At 44.8% G+C, this 22,750-nt stretch overlaps 1 protein-coding gene across 1 annotated transcript; it reads left to right on the forward strand.

The window, feature by feature from the left end:
* The first annotated feature begins 517 nt into the window (after positions 1–517).
* Positions 518–22,506, forward strand: C8A (complement C8 alpha chain). The gene is made up of 11 exons (XM_058808819.1): positions 518–719; positions 2,727–2,823; positions 3,772–3,916; positions 5,622–5,766; positions 7,958–8,147; positions 9,986–10,186; positions 11,474–11,714; positions 16,033–16,161; positions 16,770–16,927; positions 18,932–19,154; positions 21,987–22,506. Exons 1-11 carry the CDS (start codon positions 613–615, stop codon positions 22,136–22,138), a joined length of 1,788 nt encoding a protein of 595 aa, XP_058664802.1. The 5' UTR covers positions 518–612; the 3' UTR covers positions 22,139–22,506.
* The last annotated feature ends 244 nt before the right edge of the window (positions 22,507–22,750 follow it).

The following is a 22,750-nucleotide window of genomic DNA, read 5'->3' on the forward strand; positions in this document are numbered from 1 at the left end:
CCCTAAAATCACTTTAGAAAACAAGGAATTTGATTTTCACATTGCAGTGGCTGTGTAGGGCCATCCTAAAGCCAGGTGATCACTCACATCAGCTTTAGAGGTGGGAAACTGCCTCGTGGGGCTGGCGAGGGAAGGAAGCTGAACTGACATTTCCTTCGTGTATCTGCAAGGTACCCGCTCCTCAGAACACAATTTTGTGCTAATCTCCAATTTGCTGTACTGGGAAGCTTTTCCCTGGTCAGCAACCACACACATCAAAATTACAGGGAAGTCACAGTGGGAAACAACACGAGTTTCCTCCTCCTTCAAATTAAAAGGAGAGCGCAGGCTGGGTAAGAATCACACTGCTGCAATAGGATTGATTGACTTTAATGTGGAAACAGTTGCACAGTTTAATATATTTCCTTGCCAGAAAACTGGGAATTTGTTTCCAAAAGGGCAAAGGCCTCTGGGATGTGTCCTGATTCTTTGTGATTGGATCTGTGCTGCTGTCAATGATTTACTGCAGCATTTTGGAGCCTGGTGGGCTCCATGCTCCTTCCAGCACTCCTGAAAAGTTGAAAGCTTTGTTTTGCAGCTGATCTGCAGCAGACATCCACGTATGGCAGAGCAATGTGGTGGGGCCTGGCTCAGCTCTGTGCCTGGATCCTGACTGTGTGCTCACTGGCTTTGACACCAGCCCAGGCGTGCAGGGAGCTCCAGGCACTGCCTTCCCACAGGTAAGCCTGGTCCCTTCCCCTCTTTTCCATGCAGGAATTACCAGCACGTCAATCAGCCCATCAGTTTGACTCAAGGCATGTGCACAAAGCTACCAGGGAAAAAAAAAAATTAAAAATTGGCAGCTGTCCAAAGCCCGAGCATCATAATTCCTTCTTAAAGGAACTGTTTGCACAATGATTTTCCTTTTGCAGAGGACTATTAAGCCGTCTTAAACTTCCTTACCAAAATTAGCAGGCTGGGTTTGGGCACTTGAAATGAATTCTCTACACAGGATGATTTATGAGTTAATATTTTTCATATTCTTTTGCATTCTAATTATTTTACACTCGACAACACGAAGTTAACAAGTGTATGTGAATAACCCAGTTTTCAGTCCAAGCCAGATCCTCATTCTTCAGGGTTTTTTTTCCCCATGAACAATATTATTAACCTATCCAAGTGTCACTTGGGCTTTGAAGGAAAAGAATAAACAAGTTACATTTTTTCTAAAGCTACAGTGTCATGATAGGAAAATGGGTGGAGGGTTTTTTCTACAGCTATTAATTTCAAGCTTGTTGTAAAGGCAAATATGATTTAGGAGGATCAAAAAAAGGTATCAGTGATAATTGGAACATGAAGACAAGGAGAAGGCAGAAAGGAAAAAACTGTGGCAGTGATACACTTAATTATGAAGGCTTATTCCGATAATCCCTTTTGAAAATGAACAAAGACAAGATTTTTGATGTTTGATGAACTTATCAAACAAGGCAGAGTAATGAAGAGGTAAATGTAAAATCCAATCGAAGGTGAGCCAATTAAGTACTTTGGGAAGTGCTGAAGGATGCAGCCACAAATCCTCCTGTCACAGCAAAAAGGCATCAATACCTGCATGTCCTCCAGCCCTGGGTTCCTGCAGGCTCTGGGTTTTCACCTCACACAGGATCTGCACCCACAGGCTCCCTTACTTGTTCAGTAAATCTTGCCCAGCCTCTGATGTATCCCCCATGAGCTCCATACCTCTGCTAATTATCAATATTTCTCTTTGGACTTCAGTCTTGTAAGCAAAACAGACTGCTCATTAGTTAATCACCAAAATAATAATAAAAATAATAATGTTCTGACTCGGAACAAACCTTTAAAATGGTTTGAAGGCTGTGGCAAACGCAGGGTTGTGTTTGCATGGCACAGGTTTCTCCTCAAGACAAAGAAATGCCTCAAACAAATGAAGCTTTTAGGAGCAGAGACTGACCTAGAGATTGTAATGACTGGGCTGGGAGGCAGGAGAAGTGTTTTCTAGCTGTTCTGTAGTGACATTCAGAGTATGTGCAGAGAGTCCGAACCAAGAGCCATCACAATACCATACCTTTGCCCTTTTCTCCTTTCAAAATATTCCTTTAGTTGTTTTCTTCTCCTCAGAATTTGTGTATTTTGCTTTAGAAATACTCAACAAACAAATTTCTTAGCCAAGATCTTTGCATCTTGTTCTCTCAGCACTGTTGGTGCTCTAACAATTCCCAGCCCTCCACAAAGCCCATGGAAAGCAGGATCTGATTTCACACCAGGAAAAATCCTGTCCATGAGCCCACATGGGTGTAAAGAAAGTGACATCAAAACAGGCTCAGGAGTGATAAATATCCCTGCTTCTAGAGTTTGGGATGTGCTTCTGAATAGAAAGGCAAAAAATTAGCTTTCCTCTAAAACCTGTCTCTTCAGGACATTCCTTCTGTTTACTCAGGATGATTGGTCACATAAATATATGTATATATATAATTGCAATCTACCTGTTGGAAAGGGCAAAGATGTCTTGGGAGAGCAGGAATCCCAAGACAAAATCCCCAAGTGCTGCACCTGCTCAATTCTGATGGTGAATACTTGGATGGGACATCTTGGGATGCTTCCCATTTCCTAAAAACCAGTTTCCTGGTGGAAAACCACACACACTGAGGTAATTTTCCCCCTTCCAGCCTTCAGTCCCTCTCGAAACACAGCTTCAAAGACCTTAGAGCACTCTTTCTTCCCCTCCCTAGAAGAAGCAGCAGAGATGTTAATTCTCCAGCTCCTGTTGACTGTCAGCTGAGCCAGTGGTCAGGATGGACTGATTGCTTCCCTTGCCAAGAGAAAAAAGTAAGGATCCGCTGTAATGTATTCATTTATCTTCAGATGTGTCTGTGATGAGGATGTACACACATTAATTATATATATTATACATATTCATCATTCTGAAGCAGCCAGTAAACTCATCCAAATATGATGGAAATGCTCCTCTGCTAGAGAGGCTCTTATTTACCCTGGTGTAAACTGGGGAATAAATTCTTTGGAGGCAGCAGAACAGGCAAAGCAAAATCAAGGCAAATGGTGGAAGAATCAGGCCAGAATACTTGCCCAAGACTTTCTTCCTTTTCTGTCTGAGATTTAATTAAGTATCCCCTGATTCTTAATGCAAATAGTCCAGCGAAAAGAAATTAGAAGCAGCCTTCATGCATCAGCTCCTGTTCTCATATTTTTATAACATTTCACATATGTCTTCATAGTTTGAGAATTTATTTTCACATACCTGACATAATTTTGCCTTCTACTGTGTTTATCTTATCCCTGCTTTTTTTGTTCCTGTGCTTATAGACAATATATTATCAGTAAATAATATGGCTTTTCTCCCTTTCTTTTTTTCTCCCCCTTCCTAATTTAAAGAGCAGCAATTCCCATTAATAATCCATCAGAAATGTTTCAGGATCAGTGTTGTAATTAGTGTCTGTGTCCATCTGAGCCTGGTGCACTGCAGGACAAAGCACATGCAGCTGGAAAAATGCCATATTTTTCCAAGGTATAAAACAGAGATATTTTTTAAACAGCCATTCTAAGTTCACATGTACGAACTCCAGGCAAACCTGAGCTCCCAACTCTCTGCTGACCTTCCTGTCTTTATCACACACAAAGTCTTCAAGCCACACACACACATAAATTAGGAATGCCTATTGAAAATGATAGTTTTAACATGAATAGCTGTTAAAATGATTGCATTGTGGCCTGTGGAGGGGATTTCTGTGTGTCACACACGTGGCTGTGTCTCTGCAGCACCGGTACCGGCGGCTGGAGCGGCCGGCAGAGTTCGGAGGGCGACGCTGCGCTGGGCACCTCTGGGATGAGCAAGCCTGCCGAGCTGAGACACCCTGCTCAGGGCCACCAGGGTGTGGGCAGGACTTCCAGTGCAAGGAAACGGGTGAGTGACCCAGGCACAAACCCCTGACAAAGAGGTTTTGGTCCTTCCTTGGGTCTCGGGTTGTTGGTTGTTAATTGCAGCCCCAAGATGTGCAGGATGTCTCTGTTTCAGCCCGTGTGACTGAAGAACGAGTCTGGACTCTTCAGTTTTCAGTCTTGAAGTTGTTTATTAATTCTTATCTATAAAATTTTCTTTCTGCCCAGCCAAGGTCTGCTCAGCCAGGCAGCCACAGGCACTCTGACCGCCCTCAGGGTGGTGTTGTCTTTTTATACCACAAACTACATATAACATATTTGCACTTAATTCCCAATACCTATCACCTGTGTTAGACGGTGCACTTCTACTCTAGACCAATCCCAAAGTGCCAGCATCACTGCAGAAAATGGAGACCAAGAAGAAGAAGAAGAAAGGCTGGACATGCCCAAGTTCCTCCATCTTGTCCCCATAACCCCCATTCCAAAAATCCTAAAATCTACATTTTCACCCTGTGATAATTTTATTATTACCCTATTCAAACTTCTATGATTTTCAGATCCTCATACAAAGCTGGTAACTTGCTCCAGGGGTCATAATCAAACCCGCAGGTGTTCTGGGCTGTGTGCCAGGGTCTCCAAGCCCCCCGGTGAGGTCCTTGGCAACTCTGGGCACCCGGAGAGATGTGCTGAGTTCTGACACTGGGGGTATCAGTCCCCTGCCCCGGGCAGCAGGAGGGTGAACCAGTACAAGAGAAAGCAGGGAATTTCCCCTCTTCAGTGTTTTTTCCCCCCACTTTTACAGAAATCCATCCCTGCTGCACTCAGATTTGGGTAGGAGAGAAGGCTGTGTGGCATGGAGAATGTGAATGCTTCAGTGGAACAAAGAGAGTAGGAATATTCTGCTCTAAGTGCTGTGCTGTGTGCTCACACTCCCCTCCGTTCCCACAGCACACCACGTTCTCCCCTGCTAGAGACAGAGTTCAATCATCAATCCAACCAGCAATCTGTTGGGGTGATTTAGTTATTTTTAGCCACCTCCAGCTCTGAGGATCAGGATATAAAACGGCTGTTCTCTGAAAGTTTGACTAATCTTGACAGGTTTTTGTTTCTACACAAATGGTCCTAACTTCCTTCCTGAGCATTTAACGAAAATTCGATCAAAATTTGGAGCCACGGGCCAGCTCTGTGACCAGCTTATCAGCTGGAGCAGGTTATCATCACTGCACTGGGGTAAATTAAGCAGTGCCAGTGCCCTCCTCAAGGCTTTCTCCATGCTCCCAGAAGCAAAAACCCTTCCACATTGCCTTTCCTGCAAATACCCATTCTTGCAATTAATTATGGCAATAAACTCCCCAAGTGCCTCCTGCGAAGAGGAAACCTTGCACTTTAATAAGATGGAGTTGGCTTCCTTAAGCTAAGGGGTGAAGCTATTCCTACAGCAACTTTCCAAGAGTGTGATTTTAGAAAATATAAATTCAGGGCAGGGAGGTGACCTCTCCTTGATTCCCACCTGACAGAAGCCCATGGGAGTGGCCAGCTTGGTCTCTGTGCTGTGTTTAGGTCCCAGAAGCTTGGAAAAGCCAATTCCCCATGGAATAACGCTGTGCTTAACATGCAGCATGACTTCTTGTGGCCTTGAGATGGGGGTGAAAAACAACCCAATCAATGCAAGCTGGGAGCCAGGATTTCTGGAGGGGGGATAAGCCACCGCCTGCATCTGTGCACTTTAGGGCGCTGCATTCAATGGCATCTCGTGTGCAACGGAGACTGGGACTGCAGAGATGGCTCTGATGAGGATAATTGTGAGGATGAAGATATTGAAAGCCCTTGTGAACATCTGTTCCCAATCCCAGGGGTGGAAAAAATAGTCCAAGGGTGAGTAATTAATCAATAGCTGCTCCTCTCACAATCAAAACAGGATTATGTTTCTTATATTGCTCTTCCTTAGTGATAGCAGTGATCCATGAATTGATAGGAGGCTGTACCCAAAGGGGAGGTGCTGTCCCAAGTGACCATGGGTGGCAATGAGAGTTCATTCCAGCTTTTATTTCTATCCTCTGTCTCAGATATATTACCTGACCACAGTGCTAGTGATGCCCTTTTACACTCCTGAAAAAATAGATCCCAGTTATCTCATGGCTTTCTCCAATTGTTAAAGGTAAGAGACTAAAGCAAACAGCAGACTTTGGAGAATGCAGCACCCTGCTGGCATTCACCCTTAAGGAGATTTAGCTCCAGGATTTAGGATTTCAGAGCACAGATTCAAGGCAAAGAGCCTGAGCTCCACATGAGTATATGTAAATACTCCTATCAATGAAAAGTGTTTCCCTGCTCAGTTTCAAATTTTGATTAGGTAATACAGGCAAAAGAGAAATCCAGAATCAAATGAAACTGAAAAACAATTTGTGACTGTGACACTTCTGTTGAAAACCCTGTATTTTAACCAAGCCCAGTTTCCCTTGGAGAACACAGCCCTGTCTGTGGCAGATGGATTGGGATGAGATGATCTTGAAGGTCCCTCCCAGCCCAAACCATTCCAGGAATTTATGAACATGGGCTGCAGGATGAGGATGGAGCCAGCCATTGTGTAACTTTCCCATCAGCTCAATCCAACACTCTCTGGAGTCCATGAGATAAATGTCACCCTGGCCCAGGGCCTGGGAGGGTCCATCAAAAGTTTTACAAGGCATGCATTAATTACCACTGAGAACCCTGTTTAATTCTGCTCTCTGAAGTGTTTCTCCTGCAGAACACACAAAAGCAGTGGCATTTGCTATCTTAGTCCTAAAGACGGTTCCCTGTTGAGAAGAGCAGTGCTGCTGCTAGTTTGAATAAAGCTTTCACTTTGGGCCATGCAATTACATGGAATACTAAGTAATAGGAGGGATTTCAGAGGGCAGCAGCTGTGAGGGCTGGAGAGCAGGAAGAAGGAGGAATAAGGAAATAATAAGTGACAGACTTGGCAAAGCACAGGCTTCATGTCTAGGGAGGGTGTTAACTACCCTGAGAAACGGGACCATTATTAAAAAGGAAGAGATTAAATTAAGACAGAAAATAATTGCAGAGAATGCCAGGAAGCACTTTGTGACAATGAGATGCATTAGGCTCAAGAGGAACCTGGAGGAGTTCCAGGACTTTGGGACTTTCATAGCTGTGCTTGCTGGGAGGGGCTGGGCAACTTCACTGATTTCTTCCATTTCTTGCATGTAAGCCCAAAGGAATGCCTCGGAAATAAAATGGCTGTTTGCCTCCTGGTAGCTTTGGGAAGGAGACAGCAAGGAGACAACAAACCCAACCCAGCCTTAAGCTCTATTCCAGTTCCTCAGGAGGCCTGAGGATGGATAACCTGGTGGTAGAGATACCAGCATCAGGAGAATCTGTGACAGAGACCGAGGCAATAAAACCAGAGTGATGGATAAATTCCTTGTGAAAAGCGCCCATCACTTGTTTTTAAAATTTTTAAAGTTTAACAGTAATAAAATAGTTATAAAACTAGTAATGTAATTAGAATAATAATAATTTGGACAGTTTGGATTAGGACAATATGAGACAATAGAAATAAAGAGTTATGGAAGTCCAGGTACCTTTTTCTGGGCAAAATAAGCCCAGAAAAGGACACACATTAACAGAGGATTAACCCTTAAAAGCAATAGCCTGTTGAATATTCATGCATCTCATACATGATGCATAAATTCCATTCAAACAAAGGATTCAGTTTTGCCAGTGTCAACTTCTTCCTCTTAACCCTGACGGTGTCTTCATGGCTGAGCAAGGCAGGAAGAAGTTCATTTCTTCTGATAAGAGAGCAATAAATTCTCTTTTTCTGAAAGACTTGGGTGTCCTGTGGCTATCTGGTGTGAGTACCTCACTCCTTTCTTAAAAAAACATCCCACATACATACTTCCTATTTTAACTACAAAAGTTACCTATTTTAACTACAAAACTACATTTACCATACTGTCAAAATGTTAATACAGCACTACTAACCAATACAACAAAATAGATATGGTAAATATCTGCATAGATAGTGCATATAAAATGCACTTTTCACACTCCTCTCTCCAAGGTACAACATCCTGACAGAGGAAGGGAGGCAGAACATTTATGACCCGGGGTATTTTGGAGGGTTCTGTGAGTACGTGTACAACGGGGAGTGGCGGGAGCTGCGCTACGACGCCGCCTGCGAGCGCCTGCACTATGGGGATGATGAGAAGTATTTCCGCAAGCCCTACAACCTCCATCTGTACCAGTTCCTGGTGAGTTCCTGGCCTGCAGGAGGCCAAATTTAGCAGCAATTCCTAAGCAAAACAGCCAGACTTCCTCTCGAGATTTCTGTTGGTCACAGTGACCCTGGGATGCGTTAGAAAGTCTCTTTTCCCAGCCCGGCTGTCAAAGAAGGAGTCAGAATTCTTTTATTCTTGTTCTCAAGGTTGTTTATTGTTTCTTATCTATAAAATTCTTTCTCTGGGCTGCCAAGGTCCATTCAGCAGGACAGACAGAGGCACACTAGTGTTATCTTTGATTCTAAAAACTATGTGTACATTATTTACCATAACTTCCCAATACCTATCACCTAGGTTAGACAGTGAGTTTCTCCTCTAAACCAATTCAAAAGTGCCACCATCACAGCAGAAGATGGAGAGATGGAGGCCAAGAAGAAGAAGGAGAAAGGATTGGACACACCCAGATTCCTCCATCTTGCCTCCTGAACCCCCGTTCTAAAAACCCCAAAATTCTACATTTTCACCCTGTGATAAATTCACTATCATTCTGCTTAAACTTTCTTGACTTGTAATTCTTTATATAAAACTTGGTAATTTTTTCCATGGGTCAAGATCAAAGGCACAGGGGTCTTGGGCTTTGTGCCAAGGTCTCTGAGCCCCTTGGCAGGGTCTCGAGTCCTCCAGGGCAGCCAGAGGAATTTCCTGGGTTCTGACAATGTCCCACATTCTGCCAGTAGTTGTCTTTAATGTACCCCAGCAGGCACTCGATGCATAAATGTTGGTCTATGGTGCCTCAAGGAATGCACCTGCTGTATCATCCAGGCATCCCCACTGCTTCCTCTGGCCAGGCAGAGCCAAGTGAGAGGTGTTTTCTCTAAATTCTGCTATTAATGAGCTGTAGAACTTGCACAGGCCTTCTGCTTCTCTAGGGATGGAGCTGTCCATGTGTAAAATGGTAACAATGCTGCTGGTTCAATCTATGAAAGCATTTTAAGTCTACAAGTGGCACAAATCTGAATTCTGAGTGAGACAGGGATCCTGCAACCCATCACCAGGGATCACAACACCTACAGTCTTTAAGGTCATGTCTGATGTTGGACACTGATCCAAGCAGAGCAAGGATTCAGTTTGGGTCTCCCACATCCTAAGTGGGTGCCTTGGCCACACTGTTAAACATTTATCGTGTTTTTGACATGAACGAATGAAAACACATTATTCCTGGGAAATATTACTCAATGCAAGTAGTTTTCATGCCCTCCCGGCAGGCAGAGTCCCTTAGTCCCCACTTTGAAAATGGAGCTGGCTTTTTACAGAGCTGGCAAATGACAGAGCTCAGGCTCAGCAGAGCTGCTCGAGTCCACGTGCCAGCGAAGCAGAGCTGTCAAGGAAAAGGTCACTCTCTAAAACACAGGCAAAACAATGTTTGTTTTCTAGCCTTGCCATTGTAAATAGATGTTGAATTTTTATTTACCTAAATAAATTCATCCAGAAGCAGGCTGGAGAGAGAAAAAAAAATCAGTCCAAATCATTAGGATTTGGTGGAGCTGTAAGGAACTGGAAGGAAGGTTTTATAATGAGAAGTGTCAGGCTGTCTTAATAGCTACCATTACCAGCTCTGGCTTTGAGTGGCTAAACACAGACCTTTCCCCTGCTTGGAGATGGAAGAAGCAAAATGCTTGGCTTTATCCACATTTCTCACATATTTCCAAATGAAATGGCAAGGGACTTAATTCCTTATTCCACACTCACTGAAGTCAGTGCTGGTGCTGTCAGGAGCATCATGGGCTTTAACAGTGGTATTCTTTCAAGAAACAGAGATTAAAAAGGAGGGGAAGTCCCTGAAAAATTAATGTCTGCTCCTTTCATTTTAGGCTCATGCTGATTCTGGGTTTGCTTTTGAGTTTTACGACGATTCAAAGGACCTGCTTGACGCCCTTAAAAGTGATAAATCCAAAACAACAGGCTTCACCATTGGAATTGGGCCTGGAGGTTCAGATGTCATGCTAAACCTGGGCCTCACTTTATCAGGTGGCAAAGGATCCCTGAAGAATTTCACACAATATGATGCAAAGGTAAAAAAAACCAAACCAAGCAGATCAGTGATGCATCTGCTCCAGTCGCATCATCTGTGCATGGCATGGTCTGGCTGTAACTTATGTCAGTTTATTCTCTCAATTGCATTTTTCAACACAGGGTAATTGTACCTTAATTTGTTCATGTAATTGCAAATGTATGATCGTTAGGAATCCTGTTTGCTGTAGTTGGTATGTTTCGGCAAACAGGGAATGGGAATAAAATTGAATTACGGAGTGCCACGGCACATGTCATCTCACCCCATCCTGTTTCATGGCTACACTGAGCACATAAATAAAAAAATGCTTGAAAGTGACAATGAGGGAGGAGGGAATATCTAGATGCTGATCAAAACAATTATCCTCAAGGAATGATCTCTAGTAGCAAATATATCTTGCTCAAATTAATACGAGCTGCCTCGTGACAGGGAAATGGTCTACTTTTAACAGGAGGTTAAAATACCACACTGAAAAAAATAGCACCTGATAATAGGGTGTACTTCTCACAGAGGACTTGCATCATGGACTGGCAGGGATGACCTCTTTCCAATCTAATAACATGAGTGCTGGTATTTCCCACATTTACCGTGCCCCATCTCCACTTCTCTCCGGGCTGCTGACAGAAAACAATAAAGAAGAATTACTTTGATGGTGTTCCGAGTTAAAATGCCCTTAAAAGCTGTTTGAAATGAGCACCATTATAGTATTTACTGTGCCCTTGTCCAGACTCACATGATGTTTGCAGCTAAATGATGATCAGTTATTGGAGGAATCATTTAAAGGGCTGCTCGTGTTGCAGTGGAGACTTGTGCAAAGCAATGGCAAATACAGAGGTGGAGCTTTGGAGCTGGTGGTATATCCAGGAAATTCTCCCTCCATCAGCATCTTTCTGGCCAAGGAATCTCCTCTCTGCTGGGCTGGGCTTGACCCTTGTGCTTTGCTATTCATTGAGTTTGTGAAAAAAGCAAAAAGGGAATAAACAGTATGGAAAGGAAACTGGAAAAAGAAATTGCAGAAATGGAGAATGGAGGGGAACCATGTGGAGCCCAACTCTGATCATATTCATACATCAATAAAACACCCATAGTATCCAACCCCCCAAGGCCCTCCACCTCCACAGCAAATCAGACTTTAAAAAGAGAATTACCATTATTTCATTTAAATCAGGCTTGTTTTCATGCACGAACTGACAGTGAGAGATTCAGGCTTTCCCCCACAAGTCTAAAGCCTAGAAATTCACTTGTTTAAATTCATGTTGACTGCAGCTCCTCTCTCCTTTACCTGCAGGAGGTTGGGTTCATTAGAGCTGTGACCAAGGTGCAGACAGCCCGCTTCAAGATGAGAAGGGACAACATAGTTTTGGATGAAGATGTGCTGCTCTCCCTGCAAGAGCTCCCCGACACCTACAACTATGGCATGTATGCCAAATTCATCAACGACTACGGCACCCACTTCATGACATCTGGCACCATGGGCGGTGTCTTTGAGTACATCCTCGTCATCAATAAGGAGGAGATGCGAAGAAAAGGTCAGAAAAATCAAAATATATCCTCTGTTCTCAGCTTTCTGCTTTAAACCTGGTATTTCCACCCTGATGGCATTACTGGCCACGTGGCTTGGGATTACCTTGAATGTCACCAAATGTGGTTTCTGCTTTGATTTCAGAAGTGTCTGGGTAAGGGTTTGGTCATTAAGGAAGGAACCTGAGCATCATTTTCTCCATTTCTTGCTAATCTTCTCCTATTTCTTGTTATCTTTGTTCACCATGAATGCTTGAAGGCTGCAGAGCCACCCAGAGCTCAGCAAATCAGCACTCTCACATTTCAGCCTGTTCATAGCAAGGGCCACAATTTTCTGTAAATGGAAATACTGCACTGCACTCAGCAATACCTCTGCCACTTCACTCTGCTTAGTGCCACATCTGGAGATTAACAGACCCCTGTTAGCTCCAGTTCTCAACAAATTGGAGTGTATGAGGCTGGAGGGCCCTACCTCTAAATCTCAGTTAGACAAAACACCCACTGCAGACACCGAGAGCCTGGGAATTGCCATTGATAGCAAGTCAAAAATGTAACATTTTTCCTAATCAAAAACATGGGATACAGAACAATAATATGGCTCAATAAGCAGGTTGTCAACTTTTGTAAAGGTGTCAACAATGCAATAGATCCCATTTCCCCTTGGGGCCATCACTCTGCTGTGCTGAGGGTGCCACTGCCTTGGTAACTCCAGGCCAGACACTGATGAAGAAGGAAATTGTGATCTTGGACAACAGGTGCAAATTGCTGTAATTTCAGTAATTTCAATAATTTTCATGGTTCTGCCCCAGATTCTGCCTCTGGTCTGAAATGGTTGGGCCCCATCAGCATTAGGATAACTATGCACTCCATATTGCACATTAACCATGCCAATTTTTCCACAAGAAATTACTGATTGAGAGAATTTTCATCAAGTTCCTGAACCTCCAATGTTTGGAAACATGATGCCTCTTCAAATTACTCCTTCAGTTTGAAGGGTGAGTGATATGGAAGTGAACAAGGTCTTGGCAAGCAAGACTTCAGGAAGCAGACTGCCAATTTCAGAGGAAGAATTAATCAAGAGCATGTGGAGGGAGGCTATTATTTCACTTTATCTTGTGCTTGCTGTGTATATAAGGAGATTTACTGCTACAAGATGCCTTATCTTAGGAAAGAAGGATACTGAAGTCCAGCAAAAGACAAAAATGCACCCCAGTAGAGATGCAATTTTCATTCTAATGCACCACCATTCTGTAATTTTCATCTAATCCAGGCTCTGCCAGAAAGTCCACCCTTACAAAGCCAGCAGTGCTCTGTGTCACACAGTGCTGACCCAGAAGGACCCACCTGCAGTGTCTGATATGCCACTGTCTGAAACCATTTAGCAAAAAAAGCCCTGATTTCTCTAATGTTGATCACAGCCATGCTTGGAGGCTGTGTTTGCAAGAGGATTATCCTCCTTCCCTGAGGAATGGTTAGGATCAGGATACAAGTGCTCAAGTCTTAAAATCAGAGCTTCCTAAGATGAGTCTGAAGCTCTGCAGATGCATCACTGAGCCCCCACAGGGCTGCTTTAGGTCAACCACTGCATCCTCAGGGCCCACCCAGCCCACCAGGCTGCTTGCTAAATGCTCTGGAACACAGAATATTCATTTTTTAATAGACCAGTGACTAATGCACAAACTCAGGAAAAAGATCCCTTGGCTGAGTCCTCCCTAAATGAGACACAGCTTAGGTGGTCACTGAGCATCTGGCTCGGACTTTGAGCATTTAGGAAACCTGAATTTTGAAAATGAAATCACCTCCTGTGTTTAGGTATCCACAGCTCAGTGCAGAGCTCAGGCTGCAGTTTTGTTGCCAGACCCATTCCCAGCTTTCAGGCTGCAAGGGCTTATATGGATATGGTCATGAGTGAAATAAATACATATGTCAGAGCGAGGTCCCTCGTTGCTCTGCCATCAATATTTTTCATTACTCGTTTTTAAAATAGATTGTTATGGTTCTATTATTTAGCAGAAAACAGTATAATGTGTTCACACATTACAAGAACATTTATGGGAGGAACATTATGCGTGGAGTAAATTAGAAAGAGTCTTCATATATTCTGATTAATTCAAAATGCAGCAGTAAATCTTATCACTCAAGCACATTTAACTATCGCAAATTATATCATATAAAACAAAAAAAACCCCTATCAGGACTCCCCCCTCAAGCACTAATATTTACTGAGGCCACCCTTTTGCAGTGATAACCACTTTTCATTTATCAAGACTCGATCTCGCCATGACCAATGGCGAATGGTATCGACAGCCCCTCGCTGAACATAATTACTCAACAGGAACCATGGCAAATCAATTAATCAGGGTGTTCCTCAAGTTTAATTTTATGGCACTCCAGCACCAAGATAAGCAATCACTCATGCTGCTTTGGGTGAGTGAACTTTACCCACTGTGTTTACAACTGTTGAACAGTTTAGTACAAGTAATTGAGTGCTACACGTTTAATCTTTCTCAAGGGCCCAGTTTTGCAGTGGGATGCAGTTCCCAGTTCAGGTCTGGAGTGTGTTTCAGCTCTCACCAGTTTGCAGGCCCTTTCTCAGGATGCTGAGTTCCTAAGCAGGGTTTGGATCCACCAGGCCGAGGAGCAGATCTGTGTCCTAGTGAGCTTCTCCTGTAGGGAGGGAAGAAGGGAACAAGCTTGCAGGTGACACCCAGAGGGACCTGGGCAAGCTCTGGGCCCTTGGGAACCTCATGAGGTCCAGCAAGGCCACGTGCAGGTGGTGGAAGGGCATTCTGCCCCTCTGGTGAGGCCTCATTTGCAGTGTTGCATCTGGGATCACTTGCACAGCAAGTCCAGAGGAGGCCACAAAGCTGATTAAAGGAGTGGGAAACCTCTCCCATGAGAGAAGGCTGAGGGAATTTATGTTTTTCAGCCTGGATTTTTCTTATCCAGGCTTCAGTGAGACCTCACTGCAACCTTCCAGTGCTTAAAAGACATTACAAAGACAGGTTTTAATCAGGGCCTGTCTTTTAATGCTTAAAAGACATTACAAAGACAGGGTTTAATCAGGACAAGGTGGGATGGTTTTAAACTAAGAGGGCCAATGTAGATTAAAGAAGCCATGTTTTACAATGAGTTTGGTGAAACACTGTTGCCTGAAGAGGTGGTGGATGCCTCATCCCTGGACACACTCAAGGCCAGGTTGGATGGGGCTCTGAACAAATTTGTGTAGCTGAAGATGTCCCTGCCCATGAGGGAGAGGGGCTGGACCAGATGGACCTTAAAGGTCCCTTTTAACCCACACCACTCCATAACCCCACAAAACCAGAGCCAAGAGTGTTTGGGCAATATTTTAAACACAACAAGGCAAGGCCCTGCTCCCCAGTGCTGAGGGGAGGCTATTCAGCAGACAGTGCTCCAGGGTGGCACTTGGACACAGGTTTCAACTTCAGATCATCAAACCACAACACACAAACCCCACTGACCTCTGTGCCTCCTTTCAAAACCACTCTATGCATCACCAGGCTTCTTTGGAAAACACTCTAAGGTCCCCTTGACAAAAAAGAGCAATATAAAAGTTACCTGTTACTTACAGTACCTGCATTTACTGAAATCAACGGACTTTTTAACTACTAGAGGACAGCCTTATATTTGCAGTACACTCAAGTGCTTACATAAAACCAGGCTGTATGAAATATGCACATTGCTTACCTTGGTGAAACCACCTCATTAGTTCCCTTCTCCCCTCTGCAGTTGCTTCATGGCTCTCCAGTTACATATTTTCATGATGTATGTGGTGGTGGAGCTGGCAGCAGCAGGCAGGAAAGCTCTGGCAGCTCTCAGCACACACACCTTTCCTAAGGTACTCCTGAAGGTGCTGCTTAACCCATTAATGATCAGATTCCTAAACTGATCTGATTTTTAACCATTAATGATCTGATTTCCTAAATTCAGATCCTGAATTTAGGAAAATTAGTGAGGATCTATTGATTTCAGCTGCTGTTCCTGGCTTTAGTTAGTCTGAGTTAGTCTGTGAAAAAACCCAAAGTTTGTTGTTAAATATATAGATCAAACAGTGCCTGAAGCCTTAAGATTTTTACTTTCTTCTAATATTTCCTAAGGAAATTATTTTTACACTTAATATATGATAGGTCCAATATACCCCAATAAAATATTGGGGTTTTCCACGGTCTTCTGCCCAAAATACCTTTTGACTTCAAAATACAAGCCATGAAAGTAACTGAATCTTTTCTTCAATGATAGAAAAGAGAAGCAGGAAAATGAATACCACGAGTCACTGGATTTACCTGTCTGCTTTCTGCTTTGCAGCCATCAGCATGGAGCAGATAAGTGCCTGTGTTGGGCTGTCTCTTGGCATTACAGCCAGCAAGGAGAACGTGGATCTGGGTGTAACCCTGAAACACTCTGACTGCAAGCAGAAAGGATTCCTGAAAACTGGTACAGCAGCAGGGCTGGGGTCTCCTGAGGCTCCTTGGGTCACTTGTTTTGGGCACAGAGATTTGTGTAGGGTCACACAAGGTGTGAGGATGGGAGCTCTGGTGCCATCCCCCAGGCAAGGTGGGACTACAGAAAATTTGGGTTCACATCTCCAGGAGTATTGATCCCTTCTTAAAAGAGCAGGAATTAATGCAGCAATATATCTGGATTAGAAACAGAGGCTGTGGGGTGGCTGGGAGGCTGCAGTCCACAGCAGTGACAGACTAAGTCAAAATTGACTCTAAAAAGTACTCAAAGAGTGTAGGAACCCCCAGATTTGCACATTTCCTAATGAGCTATAGTCAGTGTGACCTATTGCCCATGCCCTACCCAGAAACCAAGGCTGGAGGAGTTCAGGTGTTATCAGCTTAGAGGATTTGGGATGCTCAAGTTGTCACCCTGTGATAAGGTGGCAGGGCTCACCCCACAAGCAGAGAGCACTGAGCTCACATCGATCCTGGGAGGCAGCCCCTGACAGCACAATTGATCTCCCCTCCACTGAGCAGTTTCTGCAGCCTTTTTTTGTGGAAACAGCAGCTGAATAATACCTGTGCAATTCCACTCTGCAGATGCTGGGAGCCACAGTGCAGTTGTGGAAGATATTATTCCCCGGATTAGAGGGGGAGATACCAGTTCCAGTGGAGGGCTCCTGAAGAGTTGGGATGGCCAAATGTATCGTCACTGGGGCAGGTCATTAAAATATAATCCTGCTGTTATTGATTTCCAGGTAAGGCTTTTCTGCAGTTGAAGAAACTCTGCTGCTCTAAGGAATGAAAGTGTAGTCGAGCAGATCATTTCGTATTTTTATTGTGATCCCATCACAGAACAAGATTAAATGTAGTGGGCCACTGATCTGGTAACCTCTTATTCATTTCACAATGGGGAGTACATCTCCCACTGACTGCATCCACAGGGAGACAGACAAGCAGCTTAATGCTGGATTAGCACCAGGTTAAGTTTCTGACGTGTTCCCCAACGGCTTCACAATGAATTGCAGTTGTATTCATCCCTGGTATTCTCCCTGATGCTGTCCACCCTCCTGTATGAGCAGGGCACTCACAGGGGGCTGGGGAAGGTGTTTTGTTACCCAACAAAAGCTCTGCAAAGACAGCCCTCCTCCAGGAGTTCTCTGAGCAGGAAGCTCCTGGCTGCTTTGTCAGGTGGGTCCTGCCTTTCTCCACACTCCAAAAAGAAAGTCTGTGGCCATAAAAATCAGCGAGGCTCTCTTCTGCCTTTTGTTTCACTGGGTGCCCCATAAAATGGGAAGATCAGTGAAGCATCTTATAGAGCTTCTGAGGGGGAGGAGATGGGTGCAAGCAGAGGGGATGGAAAGGGACAGAAAAGAGTGATCCTACAAACAAATAATCCAGGGTTGAGCTGGCAGAGGCATGAGGGGGTGGCCACAACTCCTCAGCTGTGGTCAACAGGACCACAAGTACCCCAAGATGCCAAGATCACCAGCCTGCTCCAGGAGAAGCTATGGAGTGTGAGGGAAGGATCTCTGTCATGGCAGGGACATGCTGCCATTTCTATCCCTCTTTTCTTCATTTGAAAGCAGATCTGAAAGCTCTGACAGAGAGTGAGAGAAGGAAAAATGGATTTGGGAATTATCTGTGTTATTGGCAGGGCAAGAAGGACTGTGCAAACTTCCCTGGGCAGCAGCAGAAAGATCTGATAACAGAGAAATGCTTTCAGTTCCAGCTGCAGGTTATTCACCTTTTTGCACAAGTTCCCATTAATTCTGGGCAAGATTTCTTGCAGTTTTCCAGTAAACCATGTTCTGACCTTTCTATTTTCCAGTAAACCATGCACTGACCTCTCCAGAGCTCCCTGCAACCAGAGGGGCCACTTCAGCAGCTCTTATCTGCAGTCCCCTCAGTTTGTCAAACAGGCTTGTGCAAATTTGCCCAAGAGCTCTTCCCAAAGCCCAGCTGAGCCTGATCCTACCCCCAAATCACTCTCACAGAGCTGACACCCAGCTCTTCCCTGGAACAAATTCCTGGCCTAGACAGGGAGCGTTTGCCCAGATGCATCGATGGACAAATGTAAATAAGTGTCCTCACACAGTCCCAAGTTTTTAGCTTTAATACTCATTGAATATTAATATTCAGTTGGGCAAGTTATAATTGCTGCCCAGACTGGATTATTTTTGCTGACTGGTGTATAGGAACTGGATCTTGCTGCTGGAAAATACGATGAGTGAGTTACATTCCCAAAGCTGCAGATTACAGTATTATTTCACTACATCAAAGGGCAAAAGATATATAGGCAAAATTCCTCATTCTCAGCATTTACTGGGTATTTCACAATCTGGCCACTGCAAGGGATAGGATGGCAATAAATTTTGATGATGCCCTCTGTCCAAAGCTCTTACCAAAACATTTTCTTCAAAAAGGCAAAAAGCATGCAAGAATCTCAGGGACTGTGACAGCACTAAGAAATCAGTCCAAAAAATGGGCTTACTGGGGTGTTTTAATTTATCATTCCAATCCCTACTAAAACTCCAAAGCATGTCCAGAAAAGCCAATCCCACACAAACCCCCAAGATGAGGAAGGTTTTGGAACGGTGGCTCCTCACTGGGGCAGCACCACATTTGCATGATGCACATGCAGCTGTCGAGGAAGACAAATGAGTTTTTCCCCGAATCCTGAATTTATCCAGCAATGTCACAGCATCCCAGTCAATGCCCAGCTGAAATTGTTCTCATGCCATCCATCTCCATCCCTGCAGCTGCAGCCCATCCACGAAATCCTGCGCAGGAGCAACCTCGGCCACATGGAGAGCAAAGAGCAGCACCTGAGGAGGGCTCTGGGTGAGTTCCTGCAGGAATTCAGCCCCTGTCGCTGCAGGCCCTGCCTCAACAACGGGGAGCCCGTGCTGCTGGGGGACAGCTGCTCCTGCCACTGCCGCCCTGGGGACCGAGGAGCCGCCTGCCAGCACACCCAGCGCCCAGGTGAGAGCCCAGAGGGGTGGATTTCCCTCTCCACGTGGCTAATCTAACAGCATCCATGCATCAATCCCTTCTGTGTTTTGTGGCTGGGTTATCTCGGGTTGTTGGTTGTTAATTGCTGCCCCGAGATGTGCAGGATGTCTCTGTTTCGGCCGGCGCAGCTGAAGAACAAATCAGAGTTCTTCAGGTTTTGCTCTTGAAGTGGTTTATTAATTCTTATCTGTAAAATTTTCTTTCTGCCCATCCGAGATCTGCTCAGCCAGGCAGCCACAGGCACTCTGACCGCCCCTGAGGTGGTGTTGTCCTTTTGTACTACAAACTACATATAACATATTTACAGTTAATTCCCAATACCTATCACCTATGTTAGACAGTGAATTTCTATTCTAAATCAATCCCAAAGTGCCAGCATCACTGCAGAAAATGGAGAACAAGAAGAAGGGGGCAAAAGGCTGGACATGCCCAAGTTCCTCCATCTTGTCCCCATAACCCCCATTCCAAAAATCCTAAAATCTACATTTTCACCCTGTGATATTTTTATTATTATACTATTTAAACTTCTGTGAATTTCAGGTCCTCATACAAAGCTGGTAACTTGCTCCAGGGGTCATAATCAAATCCCCAGGTGTTCTGGGCTGCGTGCCGGGGTCTCCGAGCCCCCAGAGGTGTCCTTGGCAACTCTGGACACCCAGAGGGATGTACTGAGTTCTGACACGTTATGTCAAACAGCTCAGGGGATGGGGGAATGGGTTTAAATTGAAAAAGAGCAGAGTTAGGTTGGATATGAAGAAGATCTTCCCTGTATGGGTGGTGAGGCCCTGGCATGGGTTGTCCCATGGCAGTGTCCAAGGTGAGGTTGGACAGGGCTTGGAGCAGCCTGGGATAGTGGAAGGTGTCCCTGCCCATGCAGAGGGGTTGGAATGAGATGTTCCCGTCCAATCCAAACCATTCTGTAATTTGTTATTACTATAAATAGAGATAGTAATAATAAATTTAATTGCTGGATTGAATCAAGCCTCTGGAGGGCTTGTGGCATCCCACTAAGGATGGCTGCTCCAAGGGGGGGGAGCACAAACCTCAGCAGGCAGGGAGGGAAGGGGAAAGACTCAGGTGAAGGAACTGCTCACACAACTCACCATCAAAAAAGCTGTTTTAGTAAAAAACTGCTAGATTTTTTACATTGCCAGATTTCCCACCCCTTCCTGGGATGCATTTTGACTAGAGTGTCTATTTTGGGGTGAAAAAAAAATATTTTTCCAAAGTGACAGGCTTATATTTATGTTTTCTTTGTCACTTTCTATACTATCCTAAAAAGTTAAGTGGGTAGCAAAAAAAGCCAGGGTCGGAACAGGCTCTTTCATTTCCAAAAAAAGTTGCAGCTCTCTCTGGATATTTTTGTCCTGATTCATGATGACAAAAAAGAAAAAAAAATTCTAAATCTCAGCACATGAAACTGGCAGAAAAATCTATCTTGAGAGCAGTTCCACCAGGCAGAGCTCCAGGCCTTCAGCCGTGGGCTCATCACTGGGGTCTCACCAGTGGGAAATCAAAGCTGTGATGAGACAGGGAGTTGGAGCAGAGCTGGGGAGATGGTTTGTGAGGCTGAATGCCAATCTTTGCTTCAGTGACTGAAAAGTGTTTTTTTAAATAAAGCTCAGGTTCTTTAAGTTGTCTCCAAATCTCAGGAATTTGCTTGGGAAGCCCAGGACCTGCCGTCAAAGCAGAGCACTGGACCAGCCAGCCTTGTGCTCCTTGATTTTAGCAACAGTGGGGACAGGCACACTTCTAAACTCCTGGGCAATTTTTAATTTCAAATTTTCAGTAGCAAAACTAATTTAAGACCAAACTAATTTTATTTTTTAAAAGCACAATGTTCCAGCAGATGGAAAACACAGCTTCCCAGCCAGCACTAAGTAAAAGCACACACACCCATTTGCACTGTCTGGATTAATAAAGTGCCCAAGCCAGGCTTGAAGGCCAGATGAGTAAATAAAAAATGACAGTAAATGACAGCCATCAAGCATTCCCATCATTCAGGAGCACCACCATAATCCATAGTATCGACCACTCCTGACAACTCAGTCTGTACTGTAATGAAAAAGCTTTGAAATGACCCATCTCCAAAGGGACTTTCCACAACATCCCCACAGCTTTAGGGGACTTCTGTCCCTTTACCTTGGTCAGAGGCAGGAAGTTGCTGCAGAGAGAGCTGTGAGCTGTGCTTTGGGAAAGGAAAACCAGAGGGTTTCAGATGAGATGGACAAGAAAGAGCTGTTGGTGTTTGGTGGGGTGGTGTTCACAGGGGTCTTAGGATGAGGGAAGAGACAAGAATGTTGACTCCATGTTTCAGAAGGCTTGATTTATTATTTTATTATATATATTACGTTAAAACTATACTAAAAGAATAGAAGAAAGGATTTCATCAGAAGGCTAGCTAAGAATAGAAAAAGAAGAATGATAACAAAAGCTTGTGTCTTGGACAGAGAGTCCAAGCCAGCTGACTGTGATTGGCCATTAATTAGAAACAACCACATGAGACCAATCACAGATGCACCTGTTGCATTCCATAGCAGCAGATAATCATTGTTTACATTTTGTTCCTGAGGCCTCTCAGCTTCTCAGAAGAAAAAATCCTAAGGAAAGGATTTTTCAGAAAATATCATGGCTACAGTTTGGGGTGATGCTGATTCATCTCCCCTGGCTTCAAAGCACCTTGATCTCAACAGCCTGGGCCTGGCTGCCAGAGAGCAGGGAGTCCATATCCAGAGAAGCTTCAGCCAGACCTGAAATCCCTTTTTTTTTGTTTGTTTTTCCCTTCCTCTCTGCGTGTCCCAGGTGGTGAGACGGACGGGCGCTGGAGCTGCTGGTCGGGCTGGTCCCCGTGCCAGGCGGGGACGGCGCGGCGCAGCCGGCACTGCTCCAACCCTGCCCCGCAGCACGGCGGGCAGCCCTGTGCTGGCAGGGACCTCCAGAGCAGAGCCTGCTGAGAGCACAGTGTGCCTGGCATGGGGAGCCTTGGAACCTGAGCTGGGCCAGAAATACTCCAGGCGTGTGATGGAATTAACCCCTGGGAGGAATCATTGACCGGGGACACGGTTCTGCAACTGCTGGATTCACCGTGTGAAACCTGACCAAGTGCTCCCGTGGTTTTGCCCCACTAGATGTGAGGGGAGCTCCACCAGATAAGATGGTTTTACGCCACCAGATGTGATGGTTTTGCCCCACCAGTGCCCAGCATCACTGCTGCAGCACGGGAGATGCCACAGAACCCACCCAAAGGAGGTGGAGCTGCTGGGTGACCACTGGGCTGCAGCGTGTCATGAAATAAATTCACTGTGAATGTTTACACAACTGAGCTTGACTCCCAGGGAGTTTATATATTTTCCTTTGGGAAACACAGGAAGAGCTCACCATCCCTGCAGTTGGTATTGACATATGTACCACGAAACTTTTGTAAGTTGGCACTGTCAGATCTGTAAGTCCAGCATATTGGCCAGGGCTGCCTTGGCAGCAAAGCCATATGCTGCTCTGCATGGAGAAGGCTTCAGCCTAAAGATGCTGAAGCATCCTTGCAGAATGCAAGCCCAAGCTGATGAGGA

Source organism: Ammospiza caudacuta, chromosome 7, assembly GCF_027887145.1.
Source record: "Ammospiza caudacuta isolate bAmmCau1 chromosome 7, bAmmCau1.pri, whole genome shotgun sequence".
Classification (NCBI taxonomy): Eukaryota; Metazoa; Chordata; class Aves; order Passeriformes; family Passerellidae; genus Ammospiza; species Ammospiza caudacuta.